This window comes from Halichoeres trimaculatus, unplaced genomic scaffold, assembly GCF_033239565.1.
Source record: "Halichoeres trimaculatus isolate MK-OKI-2021-1 unplaced genomic scaffold, fHalTri1.1 fHalTri1_scaffold_14, whole genome shotgun sequence".
Taxonomy (NCBI): domain Eukaryota; kingdom Metazoa; phylum Chordata; class Actinopteri; order Labriformes; family Labridae; genus Halichoeres; species Halichoeres trimaculatus.
This window is the reverse complement of record NW_027437192.1, coordinates 339,214-360,596: the sequence shown is the minus strand read 5'-3', so window position 1 is coordinate 360,596 and position 21,383 is coordinate 339,214. Positions and strand designations below refer to the sequence as shown.

The window sequence follows — 21,383 nt, the reverse complement described above, 5'->3', positions numbered from 1 at the left end:
ACCCAGAGGGACAGAGTCCAAGCCACCACCCACCAGGAGGCGCCCAAAGGAGCAGGGCAGGAGCACTCAGGACCCCAGGTCATCAAAGAGGAGCAGGAGGAGGTCTGGATCAGTCAGTCTGACATCATCAAGTTCACGTTCACTCCTGTCCCTGTGAAGAGTGAGGATGAGGAGGAGAAACCTCAGTCCTCACAGCTTCATCACAGACAAAGGCAACAGATGGAGACAGGAGCTGATGGAGAGGACTGTGGAGGACCAGGACCAGAGGAGGTCCGGTCTGAGGACTCCGGTGGAGCTGAGGGAAGTGTGGACAGTGACTTTTGGAAGGAGAGCAGGAAACGCTCGTCAGACCCGCGACACGCCAAGATGTCTGCCGAAGTCTCTGGATGGGGACTCTGAGGATGAATCGTCGGGCTGCTGGGACCAGAGAGCCTCCAACGGTCTGGAGGCCGAGGAGCGAGGAGAGTCCTGACAGCGACTTCTGGAAGGAGACCAGGAGGCGCCCTCCAGGTCCAGACCCCGAGGAGAACCTGGACCACATGAAGAAGAGTAAAAGATACAGCTGCTCTGAGTGTAACAAGGTGTTCAAAAGTACACAGAGTGTGAGGATACACTCACGGACACACACAGGAGAGAAACCCTACGGCTGCTCGGAGTGTGGGAGCAGATTTGACAGAAGAGGAACGCTGAACAGACACATGCTGGTGCATAGAGGAGAGAAACCCTTTGGCTGCTCCATCTGTAGTAAAAACTTCAAACGTAAAGCACATCTGACAAGACACATGCTGGTTCACACCAAAGAGAAACCCTTCCACTGCTCAGAGTGTGGCAAACGGTTCAGACATCAGTACAATCTGACCGTTCACATGTCCCATCACAGGGGAGAGAAACCCTTCAGCTGCTCCGTCTGTCAGCAGAGCTTCCTCTGGCCCATCCACCTGAGGAAACATGTCTGTGCCCGAGGTCCGGCCTCAGGGGTTCATCAGGACCAGAGAGACGCAGGAGGGGAGCCTGAACCAGCGGACTCTGGAGGACCAGGACCAGGCAGCAACTCAGGACCACAGTCTGGGATCAGGGCAGGGGACTGGTCTGAGCCTGAGGACAGTGTGGACAGCGACTTTTGGAGAGAGACCAGAGAAAAACCCGGACACGTCTCTGCTGCAGTTTCTTTACAACAATCAACGAGCTGCTGCGACGAGAAGACTTCAGACGGTCCTGAGGCTGAGAGGGAAGGAAACAAGGAAGGAAACAAGGAGGCAGAGAGAGTCAGCTAGGAAACATGAGGAGTGTTTAATCAGTCTTAGTTTTTCACTTATTTCTATGTTGTGTTGTGTGGTGTTTGTGTGGAAGGCGAGATCATTTCCTGATGATTTAAACTCTGATAAACATTTGTTTGTTTTTCACTCTGATGATCTGCAGATGTAAACGTTAGTGACTGTCTAAGGATAATTTCCTCTCTGTGTTTCTGATTGGTTAAAATATAGAGGAAGTGCTCCTGTATCAGCCTCTGAGCGTCTGTCTCACCTGAGTAACGTGCGTCTGTTGAGCGTGTTGTTGAGTCCATAACAGAGCCACAGAGTTTTCTTTAAAGGGGACATATCCTGCTTGTTTCTCCTTTTCACTAATCCAGACTAGGATGCCTGTGAAGCATTTCTGCCCTCAGTACAAGTCATTTAGTTCCTTCATCGCCCACAATAGCGTTCTCAATATCCTCATTTTAGGCCATTCTGAAGATCTGGTTGAAACGCTCCGTTTGGAGAATGACCTCCAGTAACCTCGCAACGTCACAGCCCTTTGTGCTCTGATTGGTCAGTTCTATCAGAGGGGCAGAGGGGGTAGAGCCAGGGGGCGGTTTTTGGAGGATGGAGCAGACTGAGCGAGTTTGCTGTTTGCCAAAACTTCACCGTAAGGCATTGATAGCACTAATAAAATGGCAGAGTGTAGGATACGTCCTTTTGTATTGGACCCCGAGTCAGACCAGGACGGTTCTGCAGCTCAGGAGGAAGAAAATCCACCTGGACACAGATCATCTCAGGACGCTTCAGTGTGGTGAGTCAAACCGGTACTGTAACATGTAGAGTTTATACGTTTATACTCGGCTCTTGGTGGGTGTATCCCTCGGTGGCGGTTGTGTGACTAACTGACATCACAGAGGAGGAGCTGCTTTATCAGATTACTCCAATAAAAACAAAGGATCCTCGTGTCGTCATGAAGGTCGAAATCTCGCCGCCAAATGTCAATGACCTATTTTCAGAGGCATCAGATCTCGTTCTAGGATATGAGAAAAAATACAATATCTCATTCTTTGAAAATTCAGGGGGTGAAAGGTCTCGTTTTCAACTTTATTATTTTATATGTAAGTATTAAATCAGGGATCAGCATGATATGTCCCTTTAATGTGAGGATGATTGTCTTTAACTGCACTTTCTTCTGCGTGTAACGACCTTTCCTCGTTCGTGGATCAGCAGGAACAGCAGATCCACATCAGGAGGAGAGTCCAGGATCAGGTTTTACTCTCAGGTGTGACCCAGTTCAGGGAGAGAAACCTGGTAGGGGATCTGAGCTCCACAGATCGGGGTCTCCTTGGTCCAGGTTTTCATCTCATCCTGCTCCAGCTGTTTTCACTGGGAAAGTCCAGGACTGAGACTCTTCTCCTGCAGAGCTGTTCTGATCCTGCAGGATGTGGTTTGTCCTGGTCTCTCTGAAACCTGTAGGGTCATGGTCTGGATGGCAGCATGTGCTGGTCCTGGACCAGTCTGTGATCAGATACAGCAGGGATGTGTCAGACCTTTAATCTGATCTGTAACTACAGAAATTCATGTGATGTTTAAATCTCAGCTTTTATTTTGAAGGCCACATGAGCGACAGGAAGCAGCGTGTGTGTTTCCGGTGCGTGTTTTTGTTCTCTTGTACGTAATGAGCAAACAGAGGCTCAGAGCGACGGTCTGAAGTCCTGGTCGGAGTCTGTGGTCTCCCCGTGGACTCTTTGGTCTCCCCGTGGACTCTGTGGTCTCCCCGTGGACTCTGTGGTCCCCCCGTGGACTCCTGGACCTGGGTCTGATGTGGTCTGGCTCAGACTGTGTGGGCTGCTCGCTGCGGCTCACAGAGACCTGACAGGACCAGGATCTGGATCAGAGAAGAGGAGCTCCACCGACAGACAGACGGAGAGAAGAGCTGGATGTTAACAGCTGACCGGAAGCTGCAGGGGGGGCAGGTTCCTCTTCTTCTTCTGTTTCCTATAAGACACTCAGCTGTAGTTAGCCTCTGTTAGCTTGAAGCTAATCTCCTAATCCTCGCACAGCGCGTTAGCCTCGTTTAGTCTCAGTGTACGGTGGCCGGCAGGCGTCAGACGATTTGCGAAAGCCACAACACAGCGGAAGTTAAAGTTAGTCAGTCATCCTGACGGACACAGTGTTTTTCTTTCAGCTCTGATAAATGTAGCTCTAATGCTAACACCATCACACGCCTGGTTCATGAAGCTAATGTAAGTTTACAGCTGAAAATAAAGAAACATCAGCACAAAGTCAGACTGAGCTAAACTGATCACATCTGAAGATAAACAAGAGAAACCATTTACACCAACAACTTCCTGTGTGTGTGTGTGTGTGTGTGTCTGTGTGTGTGTGTGTGTGTGTGTGTGTGTGTGTGTGTGTGTGTGTGTGTGTGTGTGTGTGTGTCAGCAGGCCTGCAGCAGCTGGTGGTGATGAAAGAAGAGCCTCCAGAGCAGCAGGAGTGGAGCTCCAGTCTGCAGCAGGAGGGACTCTGAGTCCCCCCCACATTAAAGAGGAGGAGGAGGAGCTGTGGAGCAGTCAGGAGGGAGAGCAGCTTCAAGGACTGGAGGAGGCTGAGACCACCAAGACCACATTCACTCCTGTCCCTGTGAAGACTGAGGAGGAGGAGGAGAAACCTCACACTGACCCACATCCAGAGACTGATCCAGGACCACACACTGACCCACATCCAGAGACTGATTCAGGACCACACACTGACCCACATCCAGAGACTGATCCAGGACCACACACTGACCCAGCTGAACCTCTGAAGTCTGGGGACCGGATCAGAGCAAATGGCAGAAAGATTGTCAAAAAACCTCACGGCTGCTCCGTGTGCGGGAAATTATTTAAAACCAAATGGCTTCTGGCTCAACACACCAGGATTCACACAGGAGAGAAACCTTTCAGCTGCTCCAAGTGTGGGAAAAGATTTACAGTGAAAAGTTCTCTGATCAACCACGTTAAAACTCACCCATCAGACAAAGACCGGACCGGCTCAGACTCCAACAACAACGAGAAGCTTCGAGCTGAGAGGAGATCAGAAAGCTGCTCCAAGTGTGGGCGGAGCTTCCAAAGGAAACACAATCTGATCAGACACATGAGGACACACACCGGAGAGAAACCCTTCAGCTGCTCCACATGTGGTAAAAGATTTACCCAGAAAGCTAACCTCAACGCTCACATGACTCTGCACTCAGGAGGAGAAACGCTGAGTGGAAACACGACGGCAGAGACTCTGACCGAGCACTCAGCAGATCAGGCTGGAGAGAGACCCTTCAGCTGCTCCCAGTGTGGAAAAACATACACACGAAAGTGTCACCTCAGCCTGCACATGAGGATCCACTCCGAGGAGAAACCCTTCGCCTGCCCCGAGTGCGGTAAACGATTTTACAGGAAGTTTTGTCTGACTCTTCACATGGCTCACCACAGAGGAGAGAAACCGTACCGCTGCAGTGTGTGTGAACAGAGCTTCAGCTGGCAGACTCAGTTAAAGAGACACGTGTGTGTCAGTCTGGATTCAGGGCCTCACGTGAACCGGACTCAGGAGGAAAGAGAGTCAGACACGGCCGCTACCAGAGAGGACTGTGGAGGACCAGAACCAGAGAGGGACCCAGATCCAGAGACTCCTTCACAACAAGAGAAATCCATCCAGACCAGAACCTTTTCTTACTTTAAGATCAGAGACTGTGAGGACTGGAGGGGAACCGGGGGACGCGTATCAGGTCTGGACTCTGAGGGGGATCTGAAAGGTAAGACAAACAAAAACAGAGCGCTCACTCTGACGCTGTTTCTGAAACCAAACTGTGAATATTTTTAGTTTAGTGACCACACACACAGTTTGTCCTGATATCCAGACGTGTGGTTTCCCATCATGCCTCAGTGGAGCTGAACAGCACAGTCTGTGACAACATGTGAGCTGATTCAAACATGATGTGATGAGTTTGAAAACGGACGTTTGTCCTGAGTTTCCCCTGAGCGTCACTGCGCTCTGATTGGTCCCCGTACGATCTGGTTTTTATGATTCAGGTCAGGTGAGGATTTAATTCAGTTTCAGACAAATTAAACATTTTAATGACCGAGAAAAAACATTCGACAGTTGTTTTAGTGTCTGATATTTACACCTGTAGTCTCACAGCGTCTCGTCAATTAGTTTTAGATCCTCTCGTTTATTTCTCTGTCTGTGAATATGAGCTTTTAAAGCTTTACTAAGCTGTCATGAAGGTTCATGCATTACACAGCTGTGAATACACACACTTACAGAGCTCCATTTTTATTTTACGGGAAAAACATCCAAATGTGATTTTTTTCAGTTAAAGAAGAAATTAAAAAAGTCACAGATCACGTCTCTGAAGCCTTCGCCACACGATTTCCCCTCATTCATTTTTAGGAAAACTTTCCTCCACATGTAACCGAGCAGATCCTCTGATAAGAGCAGCTCAAAGCGCGTTAAACCCTGACGTGTCAGAGTTTTTCAGAAGTGAAACTCGTGCCAGCCGATCAGAACGAGCCTCGTCATTCAGCCGTGACGTTTGAGAAACTGAAACTGTTTCCCGCCGTCTACGTGAAACTGTGAAACTGGAGTTTTCCAAAATCTTCCTTTGGTCGGAGTTAACAGAGAAAAAAAGTTTTTTATAAACATGTGGTTTCATGTGGATGACAGGACTGAACGTACAAAGATCTGAGGTTTCCCAGAAACCGGCTTCTTGTGACATGACCTCAGACAAAGCGATAAGAATCTGAGGCCTCGTCCACACGTAGCCGGTTTCTGAGAAACCTCAGACATGTTTACACCCAGAGTCCTGTCCTCCACACAAACCACAGTTTGACGTCACCAGAAAATCTCTTTTCAGAAAACTCCAGTTTCACAGTTTCACAGTTTCATGGTTTCACGGAGACGACAGGAAACTGTTTCTCAAACGCCACGGCTGAACGACGGGCTCGTTCTGATGATTGGCACAGGTTACACATCTAGTGAATACAAACTTCTCTTTGTGTGTGTGTGTGTGTGTGTGTGTGTTTGTTTGTGTGTGTGTGTGTGTGTCAGCAGGCCTGCAGCAGCTGGTGGTGATGAAAGAAGAGCCTCCAGAGCAGCAGGAGTGGAGCTCCAGTCTGCAGCAGGAGGACTCTGAGCCCCCCCACATCAAAGAGGAGGAGGAGGAGCTGTGGAGCAGTCAGGAGGGAGAGCAGCTTCAAGGACTGGAGGAGGCTGAGACCACCAAGACCACATTCACTCCTGTCCCTGTGAAGACTGAGGAGGAGGAGGAGGACTGTGGAGCGATCAGGGAAGCCAAAGAAAACCAGGCGGATGTTCACTCTGTGGGAAACATTCAAGACAAGAAACTTAAGACTGTGAAGAAACTACACCGATGCTCTGAGTGTGGTAAAACTTTTAAAACCAACCAACATCTGGTCCGACACTTCAGAATCCACACAGGAGAGAAACCCTTCAGCTGCTGCCTGTGTGGGAGAAGGTTTAACCTGAGAGAAAACCTGTCCAAACACAACGTGATCCATAAAGGAGGGAAGTCCTTCAGCTGCTCCGTGTGCGGGAAAAGCTTCATCCGTAAGGGGGACCTGACCCGGCACGAGAGGATCCACTCAGGAGTGAAACCGTTCAGCTGCTCCGAGTGCGGTACCAGCTTCAACTTCAAACAGAACCTGACCAGACACATGAGGATCCACAGCCGAGAGAAACCCCCCAGCTGCTCCCAGTCCAGTCCAGGTCCCCATCATGCTGAGTCAGCAGAGGAGGACTGTGGAGGACCAGAACCAGACCGGAGCTCAGATCCAGAGACTCATTTAGGACCAGAGATCGAGGTTAAGATTGAAGACTCTTCAGACGCTGAGACTGAGGACAGCGGGGACTGGAGGGAGAGCCGAGAGCGTCGCTCAGAGCCAGACTCCCAGAAACCATCACCATCCTTATACCATGTGATCCGGTGACAGAGAGAAACCACTCAGCTGCTCCCAGCTTGGCTTTCACCAGTTCTCCTCTGAAGAACAGAAACCCAAAGCCCAGTTTCCACCAAGTGGTCCAGTTTGGATCAGTCCAGTCTGGTCTTGTTTGTGTTTCCACAGCGTGACCTTAAACAGTCTGCAGAGTTCCTAGCTCCTCGGTTTGGGTCGGTAATTTGTGGACCTGTCCAGGTACGAACTGGACTGAACCACCTGGTGGAAACGGGGCGTAGGAATCATCTGCGTGTCTGGACCTCGGATCCTGACCCTGTTTGAGTCTCACGGGGACACGACAGAAAGAAACTCTGATGATGTTCAACTTCTTCCTCCTGTTGTTGGACATTTGTCATGAGGGTCAGGTCTGTCCTGGACTGCTCCCTGGACCCCCTGGAGTAGGTGGGTGAGAGCCCTCTGACCCTCTGCCCCTCTGACCCTCTGTGTGGGGCCTTGGGGGCCTGAAGCAGCTCCGTCAGCAGCAGCAGACTTAGGCCCCGTTTACACGGAGACTCCCGCAACGATTCTTCCTTTGCGTTTTCAAAAGCCACCCGCGTTTACATGAGGACGGCGTGAAAATGATCCGCGTTCATACGACTCCAGGAGGAGAAGTCTCCTCTTCTGTTCTTTCTTTTTCTGCCGTTTTGTTGTGTGAGACGGTCGGGAATCCAACCATAACGCTCATTACCGCCAACTACTGGCTCAACTGGAAATGTGGCTGAGCGCGGAGCCTTCACCTGAAACTGCGAGTGCGAATGCGGTGACGTCAGCGTTTCACCCTGAGACGCTCCGCTCTGTGTTTACACGAAGCTGGATGGAGGAGCGGATTCAGATCTTTCCACTCTGGGGAGCGTTTTCAAAAGTTTGCGTTTTCACTGAAAACGCAACGTGGTCTCGTCTAAACGGAAGGCCAAAACGCAACGAAATGTTTGCGGAATCGACCGTTTTCGGCGACATGTGAACGGGGCCTCAGACTCTGACGGTGTAGGACGGAGCACTGCCTCAGGTCGCTCCTCCTGCTCTGACCTCAGCAGCTCTGCCTGATGCTATGATGCTAACACACGTGGACACACACCCTCACCCTGATGCCCCCCCCCCCCCCCACCCCCCGCTGTTATAACTCTTATTCATGTTGTCAGTTTGCTGTGAAGCTCCACAAATAAACTTTTCATGTCTCTCTGAGTTTGCTGCACTTTGTTTCAGTCTTTGTTGAGCTGCCTCCCCCACCGGGATCAATAAAAGGAAATTCTGTTCTATTCTATTCTATTCTATTCTATTCTATTCTATTCTATTCTATTTCTGTTTTGAGTGTTGGACCTCTTTGTCTCACTTCCTGTTTTGTGAAACTGGACCAGGACCCTGAGGATCAGAGACCTCGGGGGTCTGGGATCTCTGGTCTCTGTGGGATGAAGCTTGGTCTGGTGTCGACGGGCAGAGACAGAAACCCGTCCAGCTCCTCTGGGTGAAGTCTGTTCTGTCGGGTCTGAAGCTTCGCTGGGTTTCTGTTGAGGAAAGAGGAAGTGACTGAATCTGTCACATCACGGTTATGAAAGGGTTAACGAGCTGCTCACGTGGACTGGAAACGTGTTTTCAGAGGAGAGCAGTCACCTCCACCAGAGACTCAAAGCAGACGTCATCAGTGAAGATTTTAAGACGTGAAGAGAGGAGGTCGAAGGATTTCATGTTGATATTAGTGAAAATGAAAATTCACAGAATCACTGAGGTCAGAGCCAAAATGATGTGAACTGTAACATCCACCTGTTTTATTTCTAGGTGATTTACACATCGCTCCTCCTCTCACTGTTTCCTGTTGTTTATTATACATTTTATTATTATTATTTATAAAATAAAGGTGAGTGTTTTTCCTCTGCAGAGCTTCACCTGATAATCTTTGTTTTCTGTCTAAAAGCTCCGACACAGAAAAAGTTAAAACTCTTTAAATTATTTCATTCACTGATTCACTGATCTGTGAACGAAGCTTTTATTTTGAAGGCCAGGTCAGCGCACCGGAAGCAGTGTGTTTGTTTCCGGGTGTGTTCGGATCTTCGTTAAAGCACAGTTAGCATGTAGCACTGAGCTAACAGAGGCTCAGAGCGGCGGTCTAAAGTCCTGATCTGGACTCTGTGGACCCCCGTGGACTCTGTGGTCCCCCGTGGACTCTGTGGTCCCCCGTGGACTCCTGGACCTGGGTCTGATGTGGTCTGGCTCAGACTGTGTGGGCTGCTCGCTGCGGCTCACAGAGACCTGACAGGACCAGGATCTGGATCAGAGAAGAGGAGCTCCACCGACAGACAGACGGAGAGAAGAGCTGGATGTTAACAGCTGACCGGAAGCTGCAGGGGGGGCAGGTTGCTGGTCTCTGTCCTCGGCTCAGACCTGGTCCCGGTTCATGTCTCAGGAGCTCAAAGCTAACCTCCAGAGAGCAGCACAGCGGGTTAGCCGCAGCTAGCTCCTGCTAACACACACACGGACTCTCCTGGACCCGGACCCTCTGGACTCACTCTGCTGGAAGCTGGTCCACAGGTCTTCATGTGAGCAGGTCTCAGACTCGGATCCAAATAACAAGACAATTCAGAAACAAGGACCAGGAGGAAGAGAATCTGGATCATGGTTTAGAACTTCTTCAGGTCAGTGCCCCCCCCTCTCTTTATGAAGGGACACACACACACACACACACACACACACACACACACACACACACACACACACACAGTGTGGACCTGTTCCCTCTGGTCCTGGTTCCGGTCCGTGTTCCTGTAGTTCAGGGTTTGTTTGATGTTTTCTGGTGATGACGTCGTTCACTCAGAAACTTTTTGCTGAAGGCGTCTCAGTCATGTGATTAACCCGTTCATCAGTAACCAGTCACTCAGTCATGTGATTAACCCGTTCATCAGTAACCAGTCACTCAGTCATGTGACTAACTCGTTCATCAGTAACCAGTCATGTGACCAACCCGTTCATCAGTAACCAGTCATGTGACTAACCCGTTCATCAGTAACCAGTCACTCAGTCATGTGACCAACCCGTTCATCAGTAACCAGTCACTCAGTCATGTGATTAACCCGTTCATCAGTAACCAGTCACTCAGTCATGTGACTAACCCGTTCATCAGTAACCAGTCACTCAGAGTTTCGACAGCAGCTGATCTTTAACCTTCTTCAGTTTAATCGTCTGATATTTTCTCTGCAGTTTCTTCCTGACCTGACCTGTAGGGGGCAGTGTGAGCGGAGCTGAGAGACCTGTTGTTTATAGTAATCAGGCTCTGAGGCTCCAGCAGATCTCTTCATGAACCGTTTCTCAGAGGGGGGGGGGGGCAGGTGGTCTCTGGGTCTCTGAGGATCATAGAGTCTGGTCTGAGCTCTTAAAGGTTGAAACATGAACTGACAGCTTCTCTATCGTCTGTCTCCTCACAGAGACCTGCAGACGCCCAGCAGCTGGAGGAGATGAAGGAGGAGCTGCACCCTGAGGAGGGCTCTGAGCCCCCCCACATTAAAGAGGAGGAGGAGGAGCAGTGGAGCAGTCAGGAGGGAGAGCAGCTTCAAGGACTGGAGGAGGCTGAGACCACCAAGACCACATTCACTCCTGTCCCTGTGAAGACTGAGGAGGAGGAGGAGAAACCTCACACTGACCCACATCCAGAGACTGATCCAGGACCACACACTGACCCACATCCAGAGACTGATTCAGGACCAGACACCGTGGTCAAAGTTGAATTCTCGTCTGCGTCAGACACAGACGACAGCGACGGATGGGCGGAGCCTCCAGATCATGCGTCAGGTTCGGACTCAGCGGAGAAACCCAACGACAACACGACGAACGCAGAGAGGAAACCCTTCAGCTGCTCCCAGTGTGACAAAAGCTTCAAAAACAACTGGCTGCTGACGCGACACATGACCACCCACACAGAGGAGAAACCCTTCAGCTGCCCCTTCTGCAGCATGAAGTTCAGCCGCAACTACAACCTGACCCAGCACATGTTGGTCCACTCGGGAGAGAAAGCCTTCAGCTGCTCCGAGTGCGGGAAGAGATTCGCTCAGAAGTCTAATCTGACTCGTCACATGGCGATCCACGGGGGACAACAAGCAGTCAGCTGCTGTCAGTCCTCTGAGGAGAGTACGGATCACATGACCAACCACATCAGGATCCACCAACCACAGCATCAGCTCTACAGCTGCTCCGTCTGCAGCAAACAGTTCAGGAGGAAACAAGGTCTGACCAACCATCTGGTGGTTCACACCAGGGAGAAACCCTTCAGCTGCTCCGAATGTGATAAAAGGTTTAACTACAAGTGTAATCTGACTCTTCACATGGCTCACCACAGAGGAGAGAAACCCTTCAGCTGCTCCGTCTGTGAGCAAAGCTTCTCCTGGCATCCACAGTTCAAGAAACACAAATGTGTGGGAGGAGCTTCAGAGCTCGACCAAAATCCACCTGAGGAGCAGAGAGCGGATCAGCAGGACTGCTGGGGACCAGATCCAGACAGGACTTCAGAGACCGAGGTCAGGACTGGAGCCTCTTCAGAAACAGTGACTGAAGCCAGAGGTCATGACTGGAGGGTGACCACAGAGCATCAGTATGAGCTAAACACAGAGAGAAACAGCAAACGGAGCCGCGGTCAGAGAGTCTTCAGCTGCTCCGTGTGTCTGAAAATATTCAAAACCAAACAGAACCTGACTATGCACACAAGAATCCACACGGGGGAGAAACCCTTCAGCTGCTCCGTCTGTGGTAAGAGCTTCAACCGAAAAGGAAGTCTGAACTCACACATGGTGCTCCACACCGAGAAAAAACCCTTCAGCTGCTCTGAGTGCGGGAAAAGATTCAACCACAAGTCAAACCTCACTTTTCACATGGAGCGGCACCGGGGGGAGAAACCCTTCTGCTGCTCAGAGTGCGGGAAAAGATTTTACAGAAAATACAGTCTGACTCTTCACATTGCACGCCACAGAGGGGAGAAACCCTACAGCTGCAGCGTGTGTGGGCTGAGATTCTCCTGGTCTCCACAGTTAAAGAAACATAAGTGTAGAGGAGAACAGACCTCAGCACCCCAGCAGAACCAGACTGAACCAGGAGCTGAACCAGAGGAGTCTGGAGGACCAGAAACTGGAACCAAGACTGAAGACTCCTCTGAGGTCCAGCTTGAAGTCAACTACAGCTGTGAACCAGAAGAACTGCTGTCTGAGGAACAGAAGAACCAGGTCTCTAAACCTGAGAGGAAAACCCTGAAATGCTCTCAGTGCACGAAAACCTTCACATGGAAACATCAGCTGACCACTCACATGATCGTCCACACAGGAGAGAAACCATTCGGCTGCTCCGAGTGCCATAAAAGGTTCAACAGAAAGTCGAACATGATGCGTCACATGGCCAGTCACCGAGGTGAGAAACCCTTTAGCTGCTCTGAATGTGGGAAAAGGTTTACCCTGAAAGCTCATCTGACCAGACACGTCATTATTCACGTGGGAGAGAAACCCTTCAGCTGCTCCCAGTGTGAGAAAAGGTTTCATAAGAAGGAAGGTCTCAGTCTTCACATGTCCGTTCACACTGGAGAGAAACCCTTCAGCTGCCCTTTGTGCACTAAAACCTTCAATCGAAAAGAAAATCTGATCAGACACAGAAAAGTTCACACGGGAGAGAAACCATTGATCTGTTTGGAGTGTGGAAAAAGATTTACTCAGAGGTCTGATCTGACTTATCACATGTCCCGCCACAGGAAAGAAAGACCGTTCAGCTGCTCAAAGTGTGGGAAGGGATTCAACTGCAAAGGAAGTCTGACCAAACATCTGTTAATCCACAAGGAGGAGAAACCTTTCAGCTGCTCTGTTTGCAGTAAAAGGTTTAAACGCAAAGATCAGCTGATCCCACACATGCTCGTTCACACCAGAAAGAAGCCGTTTCACTGCTCTGAGTGTGGGAAAAGGTTCAACCACAGATCCAATCTGACGCTGCACATGGCGCATCACAGAGGAGAGAAACCCTACAGCTGCTCCACCTGTGACCTGAGGTTCACCTGGTACAGACAAGTCAAAAGACACAAGTGTGCTGGAGGTCAGGAGGTGAAGGACTGTGGAGGACCAGGACCAGCCAGAAACCCAGAGACGTGTCTCCAGCCTGAGATCGAGGTCAAGATTGAAGACTCCTCTGAACCCGAGACCGAGGTCGACCAGGTCTAGAGGGGGTCAGAAAACAGGGATCAGGTTTAACCCTCTGAGAGACTCATTTAATCTTGACTCTGATGAAACCTGGTCAAACCAGACCCTCCTGAAGATCCACAGACCAACCATCAGGGTCTGAAAACCTGAACCCAGAGAAGTTCACATTCACTCCTGTCCCTGTGACAGGATCCAGGTCCAGAGACTCATCAGGACCAGAGACTGAAGACTACTGGACAAGGGGACACAGAGATGGATGAATAGACAGATTCTGAAGTCCTGTTTCCACCAAACTGGGACAGGTCCATAAATTCCCGACCCGTACCGTCCCCCTGACACGCTGATCTGACCCCATGAGGTCGATCTGGAAACACTGCAGTCCGTTGATTGGTGGCTGTTATCAGCGTCCAGTTTACACGCCGCCTGCCACGAAGAGCGTGGTTAGCTGAGGAAACACAAACAGGACCAGGCTTTACTGATCCAGACCGGACCAAACCGGACTGATCCAGACCAGACCACTTGGTGGAAACAGGTCTAAACTGTGTCGTAGAAACATGAACCATGTATGAAGCAGAACCAGTAGAAGTAGAGACGTTTGAACAGGATCCTGTAGGAGGAGCTGTTGTCTCAACGTGTTTTTAAAAAGTGAAAAGTGAGAGAAAGAAAGTGTCAAACTCTCCTCAGAGAGATCAGCTGGTTCAGTATCAGGAACCAGGACTTTACACTAACTTTTCTCATGACCTGAAAAACTCCTCAGCCCGTCTGAGGGCGACTCCCCCCAGAGTCTGAACGTTTCTTTGATCGTCTTTGATCGTCGTTTGTAGGAGAAGCTGACGCTAACCTGAGGACGGCAGTGATCACGTCTCAGATTCAGTCTCCTCAACATTTACTGTGAACTGATTGAACGATTGTTGAAGTTAAATTAGATTTGCTGCTTCGAGGTGAATATTTGCTGTTTTTTATTGTTGATTGCAGTGAGTCTGTGAGTCTTTGAGTCTTTGAGTCTTTGTCTCTGAAAGGGGAACATGCTGTCAGAGTTTAAAGTTTGTGTAGAAGATCTCTGAGCATCACCAACAGGTTTCTCTGGTCCTGTGAGGAGCAGATCATTCCTCTGTCTGAATAAAGATCAGTGATTACACCTGAGGCTGTGTTTTTATCCATCGCTGCCAGGAAGCTGCAGAAAACACACACACACACACACACACACACACACACACACACACACACACACACACACACACACACACACACACACACACACACACACACACACACACACACACACGCACGCACACACACACACACACACACAGCTCGACCAGAAACACACACAGTCTCCTTTAAAAACACCTGAGAGAGCGTTTGTCACTGACACAGAAGAAAAACAGGAAGTAGTTTAAGAGAGGAACTGAAACGACATCGTCTACGATCCTCACCTGAACAAACCCGAGAGCTCCAACTCATCCCTCAAAACCCCGTCAGAGGATCAGATCCAGGTGAGTGAAAACCACCAGAAACCTGGTCTGACCTTCACTGTTTGTGAGCAGAAACCTGATAAACACAGAATCACAGGACTACATCTCCCAGCATGCTTTGGGAAGCTATAGATGATTGTTGTGATCTATTCAGAGCTGTTGATTCCTCAACAGGAGCCTGAAGGAGGTCCCTCTGAAATGGTTTCTTTAAACCAGCAGCAGGGGGCGCCCCAGCACGAGGTTTGTTGAGTAAAAGTGAAAAATCAAACACAGTGAGCTGAGTTATAAATCAGGAGACTTTTTTATTGATACCAGAGAAGAAGAAACATGAAAACAGACACGTGACGGCGCAGAGCGAGGGGTCAGAGCTGAGGAGTCAGAGCTGAGGCCTGAAGTTTGTCTCTGTAAGGTTCAAACTTTTAAAGATGAATTTATTTCCTGGTTAAACCAGACGAGGTGAGCAGACAGGAAGCAGAGCAGCTCGTTCTGTGTGTGTGGATCTGATGAAGCTCGTGAACTTAGAGTCTGTTTTTCAGGACTCAGTCAGGACTCAGTCAGGATCCAATCAGGACTCAGTCTCCAGGAGTCTTTGTTTCGGTGACGCAGTCAGAGCACCGCGTCAGGAGAGGAGGGTCAGAGCGCCACAGGAAACATCAGGAAACTCACAGACGAGCAGGTCTGACTCTGATCCCTGAACTCTGACCTTCATCACAGAAACCCTCCTCTTCATCATCGACAGGACACTAACCCGCGTCCTCGTCTGGACTCGGGCTGTTTTTACAAACCTCCTCCTGCACCAGCATCACCTGCTGGTCCAGCCTGAACCCGGTCTGGACTGGACTCTGCTGCAGTCTGTGAAGACCTGTAAAATCCTCAGACTGCCATCTACTGGAGTGAGACGGTATTATAACTACAAAACAACAACACTAAGGTCAGACGTGAAGTGACGAGAATAAATCTGTTAAATCTTCTCTCTGCTCGTCTTAACGAGGTGTTTACTCCACAGAGTCATTAAGTCCATAAAGGACTAATCCACTTTTTAAACCATGTGTGGATTAAATGTTAAAGGCTTTTTTTCATCAGCTGTACAGATAAAACGTTAATCTCTTCCAGATTTATTTTCAACAAACAATAAAACTTTAGGTTTAAGATTAAACGTGATGATTCTGCTGTGATGTGATTTTAACGCCTTTAAAATGTTTGATTCACAAAAACAGGATCCTGAAATCTCTCCATGATTTTGTTTTTCCAGAAAAATATAAAACGAACCTTAAACCACTGAAAATAATAATTAAATGACAAAAAACAAAAAGTGAACACTTTCTTCAAAGCACTCCTCCAGGAAATCTAAAAACATTTCCTCCTCTTTCTTAATTTCATCTTTAATGAAACTCATCCGTTGTTGTTTCTGTATTTTTAACACTGATGTTTGAGACTCGATCTGGTTTCAGACTACGTTCAGGAAACAGCCGTTCACACAGAAACAGCCGACAGGTTTCTCTCTACGTCTCACACTTCCTGTTTGGAGGCGTCTTTCAGGTCAGAGGAGCGTTTCCTGACACTGTTACGTTCAGCGTTCAGACTGTTGTTGAAGAATCTTCGGATGGCAAGACCTTTCTGACTGATGTGTATACTTAGGGACAGCCTGGTGGTTTCTCTCTGATGTGAACTAACGGATTTCTACGACGATGTACGGTAGCTCCTCCCCCTGGTGATCCACCTGGCTCTCTGAGGGGTTGAAGTCCTCGCACTCAGAGCGGCTGAGCGGTTTCTCTCTGGTGTGGTTTCTCATGTGTTTGGCCAGGTAGTACCGTCCCTTCAGCCTTTTCCCGCACACGGTGCAGGTGAAGGGTTTGTCTCCACTGTGAACGGACAGGTGCTGGGTCAGGTTTCCTTTACTCTTGAAGATTTTCCCGCACTCGGAGCAGCTGAAGGTCTTCTCCTCTCTGTGAACAGACATGTGTTGGCTCAAACTTCCTTTGCTCTTGAAGATTTTGTCACACTCTGGGCAGCTGAAGGACTTCTGGTCCACGTGGACCAGCATGTGGCGGGTCATACTTCCTCGACAGTTAAATGTTCGGCCGCACACGGAGCAGCTGTAGGGTTTCTCCCCTGTGTGAATGATCATGTGTTTGGTCAGGTTTCCTTTACAGTTAAAGCTTTTTCCACACTCTGAGCAGCTGAAGGGTTTCTCTCCTGTGTGAACGATCATGTGAGCTGTCAGGTGACCTTTCCTCTTAAAGATTTTCCCGCACTCGTAGCAGCTGTGTGCTCTGTCTGTGGTCTCTGTGATGGTTTCCAGAGGGTTGACGCCTGGATGTTGCTCTGCAGACCCAAAAAACTCATCTTCATCCTCATCCTCAGTCTCAGCCTCAGAGGAGTCCTCGATCTTCACCTCGATCTCTGGCTGTGAATCCATCGCTGGATCTGGATCTGGTCCTCCACAGTCCCGAAGCTGCGAGGACTGAGGTTTCTCCTCCTCCTCTTCACTCTTTACGGTGACCAGAGAGAAGGGGGACGTGGTGGAGTCCACCCCGGACCAACCCTGGAGCTGCTCTTCCTCCTGACTGCTCCACAGCTCCTCCTCCTCCTCTTTAATGTGGGGGGGCTCAGAGTCCTCCTGCTGCAGACTGGAGCTCCACTCCTGCTGCTCTGGAGGCTCTTCTTTCATCACCACCAGCTGCTGCAGGCCTGCTGACACACACACACACACACACACACACACACACACACACACACACACACACACACACACACACACACACAAAGGAAACTGATGACTTTCAGAAAATGACTCTGACACCGTCTGTCCTGTAAAGAGTCTCTGCTCTGAGTAGAAACCAGAAGTCTGAGCTCAGTTTAAAATCCTCCTGACGTCCTGTGGCTCAAAGGGGGACCTGAAAACCTGACCCTGGTCTTTGAGTCTCTCTGTGGCTCAGGTCTGCCTTCATCACACCAAACGCCATAAATACTGAGTCTATCATCAGATTATTAATAATCTGTGATCAGATTATAATCTGTCTTCATATTTCTACACAGGTGTCACTTCATGAGGTAAACTCTGATCGCTGTGATTGGTCCAGAGGAGCAGGTGTTGTCAGATGTTATCTGATTGGTTCAAAGGGGGCACAGGAACCTGGTTTTTATCAGGAGCTGGTTTACAACAGATATACACACACACCCAGTGTTGCCATAGTAACCTGTGATTACTCCTTTAAAACGTTACTTAGTTACTGTATTGATTACTTGATTTTAAAAGTAACTAAAGTCGTGTTTCCACCAAGCAGTCCGGGTCGGTTTGTCTCGGTACAGAGCACATTTTGTGGCGTTTCCACAGACTCATCCCAGGACGGATCCCTACAAACCGTGATGAGCCGTCCCACTTTTTGGGACCCTTCTGTATGGGTGCCAGACTGAACCGATCCGCTCTCTGAAGGTGGAGCTACACACTGCAGACGGTTGATTGGTCAAAAGAATCGTCACTTCCTGTGTGACAGCGGCTGCATTCCTCCTGGCGGCTCACAGACTTCTCTGAAACGAAGCTTGATTGTTCTTTTTTAAAAGAGCAACATGAAAATCACAGAGAGGACGAAATGCTGCATGTCTTCATCTCTGCTCTTTGTTTACTGTGTCGCGTTTTTCTTCTTTGTTGGATTTAATAGCGGGGTAAGCTGCTACAGCGTCGCGCTATTGTTAAACAGCTGGGGCTTTCTGCATCCGGCTTACACCCCGCCCACCACGAGAGGGCACAGTTTGCTGTGGAAACACAAACCAGATCAGGCTTAACTGAACCAAACCGTCCGAAACTGTACTGAACCGACCCGGACTGCTTGGTGGAAACGCAGCTAAAGCACAGTAATAAGTTACTTTTTTAGTTACATTCAGCAGCTGTCGATGCCTCATGGAGCCGCACGGTTTAAATCTGTGTGACTGTGACTCTAACGAAGGATCATCTGAGTCTGATACAGAGACACAGAGATTACTGAAAGCTGGGAAACATGTTCGTTACAACAAACAACAGAAAGTATAATTTATACATTTGAAACAAAAAACCTAAGAAAGATTGGACTGAATTATTTCTGGTTCAGTTTCAGCTTTAATTTTCTTTTTTTGATTCTTTGTTTCAGTCGGTTTGTTTTTATCAGCTTCATGTTTGTGTTGACGCTGAGCTCCGTGGATCCTGGCTCTGTTTCACTAAGATCAGCTGATACTGACTCACTCTGCCTGGTCAGGGCACCCGGTCTACAGAGTCTGGACTCATCTCTCCTCAGGTAAAAGTCAAACCCCTCCTCCAGCGTCTCTGGTCACAGGTGACACACCTGAGCTGATCTCATGCTGATCACGTGACTCTCCTCACTCCCTGAGGCCCAAAAATAAATTAAATAAATCTTTTTACTGAGGAAAACGACCAGAAGAGCGACGTACAGTGACGCACAGTGACGTACAGTGACGTACAGTGACGCACAGTGACGTACAGTGACGTACAGTGACGTGATCAGTATTTTTAACCTGAACTGGTTTGAAACAGTAAGTGGTCAGATCACTCCTCACTGAATCAGGGGACTCTTCACAGTGTATACAGATATAGTGTATATATATATGGTCAGAAACCGGATCACAGACCTGGTCCCTGTAGACCCCCTCCAGCTGCTGAACCTCCATCCAGGGCTCCTCTGTGTCGGTGTGGCTCCTCTCTGTGTCCGGGCGGGGCTGTGTCCGTGCGGGCTGCGGGGGGAAGGTTCCGCTCAGAGGAGACCCGAGGACCGGACATCCTCCTCCGAACCGGGACCAGAACCCGGATCCAGACCCTGGTTTAAGACCAGTTTTTCTCTCCCGTTTCACCGTCACACATCTCTTCATGCTAACGCTCAGAGGACCGGAAACACTCCGCTCCTCTCTCTGCCTGCTCTGATTGGCGGAGGGGAGCAGCCCAAAGGTGGATTACCGCCACCTACCGGACGGGAGTGAGAGCGGCGGAAAGAGAGAACTACAGCTGACAGAGACAGACCAGCAGAGGAAAAATAACAGACTCAATATGAAGAAATAAATCAGTAAATAAATAAATAAATAAATAAATAGACTAATGAATGTAACACCTTCTAATACAGGGTTAAAAAATGCTTCACAAAATTAAAATGAAACAATAAAAAGAGAGATTTCAGGAGGACGAGATCAATACCAGAGAAAGAACAGAAGAGAAAAAACTATGATTATATATATATATATATATATATATATATATATATATATATATATATATATATATATATATATATATATATATATATATATATATATATATATATATATATATATATATATAAAAGGTCCTGCCTGAGAATGAAATAAAAAAACAAAGATAAAGAGTTAAATAAAATGATTAATAATCATATTTTTTAAAAAAGGAAAAAATAATAATAATTGATCATCAGCTCTGTGATTGGCTGGAGACCAGTCCAGGGTTTACCCGCCTCTCCCCCAAAGACAGCTGTGATAGGCTCCACCCACCCGCGACCCTGAACAGGAGAAGCAGCTCAGAAAATGAATGAATGAAATTTATCATAAAATTAGTTTGAATGAATCAGTTTCACCTTAAAGTTTATTCTCACAAATTATCCTGTTCCTGAAAAATGAAACAAAACTCAGTGATGACTGACACAGAGATGAGCTCTTAAAATAAAAGGGATCAAGATCAGGATCAAGATCAGGCTGAGGATCAGGATCAGGATCAGGATCAGGATCAGGATCAGGATCAGGCTGAGGATCAGGATCAGGATCAGGCTGAGGATCAGGATCAGCCTGTGTTGGTCCTCCTGTTTTTGAAGCAGTGGTGTTTCCAGAAGCTTCCTGTGGAGGATCAGTGTGATGTTCTTTGCTAGCTTAGCATCATGACTCTGCTCAGTTCTTTCCCGCGGTGTAGATCTGTTTCAGAGAGAAACCCCCCAAAGGGATCTAAAGAGTACCAAAGTCAGACGGCTCCGGCCTGGACCCTGCAGACTGCTTCTGTAAACTGTTCCTCTTTTTTAAAGAACAAAATAAAACTCTCAGAGACGACCGACCGACTGAAGGCCTTTATTTCTCTCTGATCTGGTCGTTACGTTTCAGAAAGCAAAGACTCTGGGATGATGAAGCACAGTTCTCTTAAATCCACATGAACAGAAACATTAAACACCATTACAGAGAAGAAGAGTGAACAAACTTTTATATTTAAAGGATTTTGTTTTTAAATCATCTCTTTTCTACGTTTTATAACTGAAATCTTTAAGATTTACTGAGTTTTCTGACCTGAAGCGTCAAAAGTTAAAAACAGCTCAAAGGTTTTTCCCGTGAGGAGCAGAGATCTGTAGAAACCTCTTCCTGTCCCTGCAGGTTTATTCAAAGGAGTCAGCATCACTGCCCCCTACTGGACTCAGTCAGCATTACAACAACACTAAGGTTTAACTTTCCAAGTCCAGATAAAACCAGCAGAAACACTACAACTGTGTTAGTCTGCGCTAATAACAGCTTCTGTGTGTGTGTGTGTGTGTGTGTGT

General features: G+C 48.4%; 3 protein-coding genes across 4 annotated transcripts; 2 read left to right on the top strand and 1 right to left on the bottom strand.

Annotated features, from left to right (window-relative positions):
* The first annotated feature begins 399 nt into the window (after positions 1-399).
* Positions 400-8,538, top strand: LOC141803247 (uncharacterized). Its single transcript, XM_074687210.1, has 3 exons — positions 400-1,273; positions 3,768-5,023; positions 6,319-8,538. The coding sequence occupies exons 1-3, from the start codon at positions 402-404 to the stop codon at positions 7,215-7,217; spliced, it is 3,027 nt and encodes a 1,008-aa protein (XP_074543311.1). The 5' UTR covers positions 400-401; the 3' UTR covers positions 7,218-8,538.
* Positions 8,539-9,285: 747 nt separating this feature from the next.
* LOC141802630 (uncharacterized) lies at positions 9,286-14,442 on the top strand. The gene is made up of 2 exons (XM_074686193.1): positions 9,286-9,850; positions 10,637-14,442. The coding sequence occupies exon 2, from the start codon at positions 10,667-10,669 to the stop codon at positions 13,394-13,396; it is 2,730 nt and encodes a 909-aa protein (XP_074542294.1). The 5' UTR covers positions 9,286-9,850; positions 10,637-10,666; the 3' UTR covers positions 13,397-14,442.
* A 725-nt stretch (positions 14,443-15,167) lies between these two features.
* On the bottom strand, positions 15,168-19,819 carry LOC141802638 (uncharacterized). Of its 2 annotated transcripts, none has more exons than XM_074686206.1 (2): positions 19,474-19,819; positions 15,168-17,544 (listed from the first exon to the last, which is right to left on the bottom strand). In XM_074686206.1, exons 1-2 carry the CDS (start codon positions 19,619-19,621, stop codon positions 16,520-16,522), a joined length of 1,173 nt encoding a protein of 390 aa, XP_074542307.1. In that variant the 5' UTR covers positions 19,622-19,819; the 3' UTR covers positions 15,168-16,519. The 2 variants fall into 2 exon arrangements, with proteins under 2 accessions (XP_074542307.1, XP_074542308.1); XM_074686207.1 differs by having other exon boundaries at positions 15,168-17,541; positions 19,474-19,806.
* Positions 19,820-21,383: the final 1,564 nt, after the last annotated feature.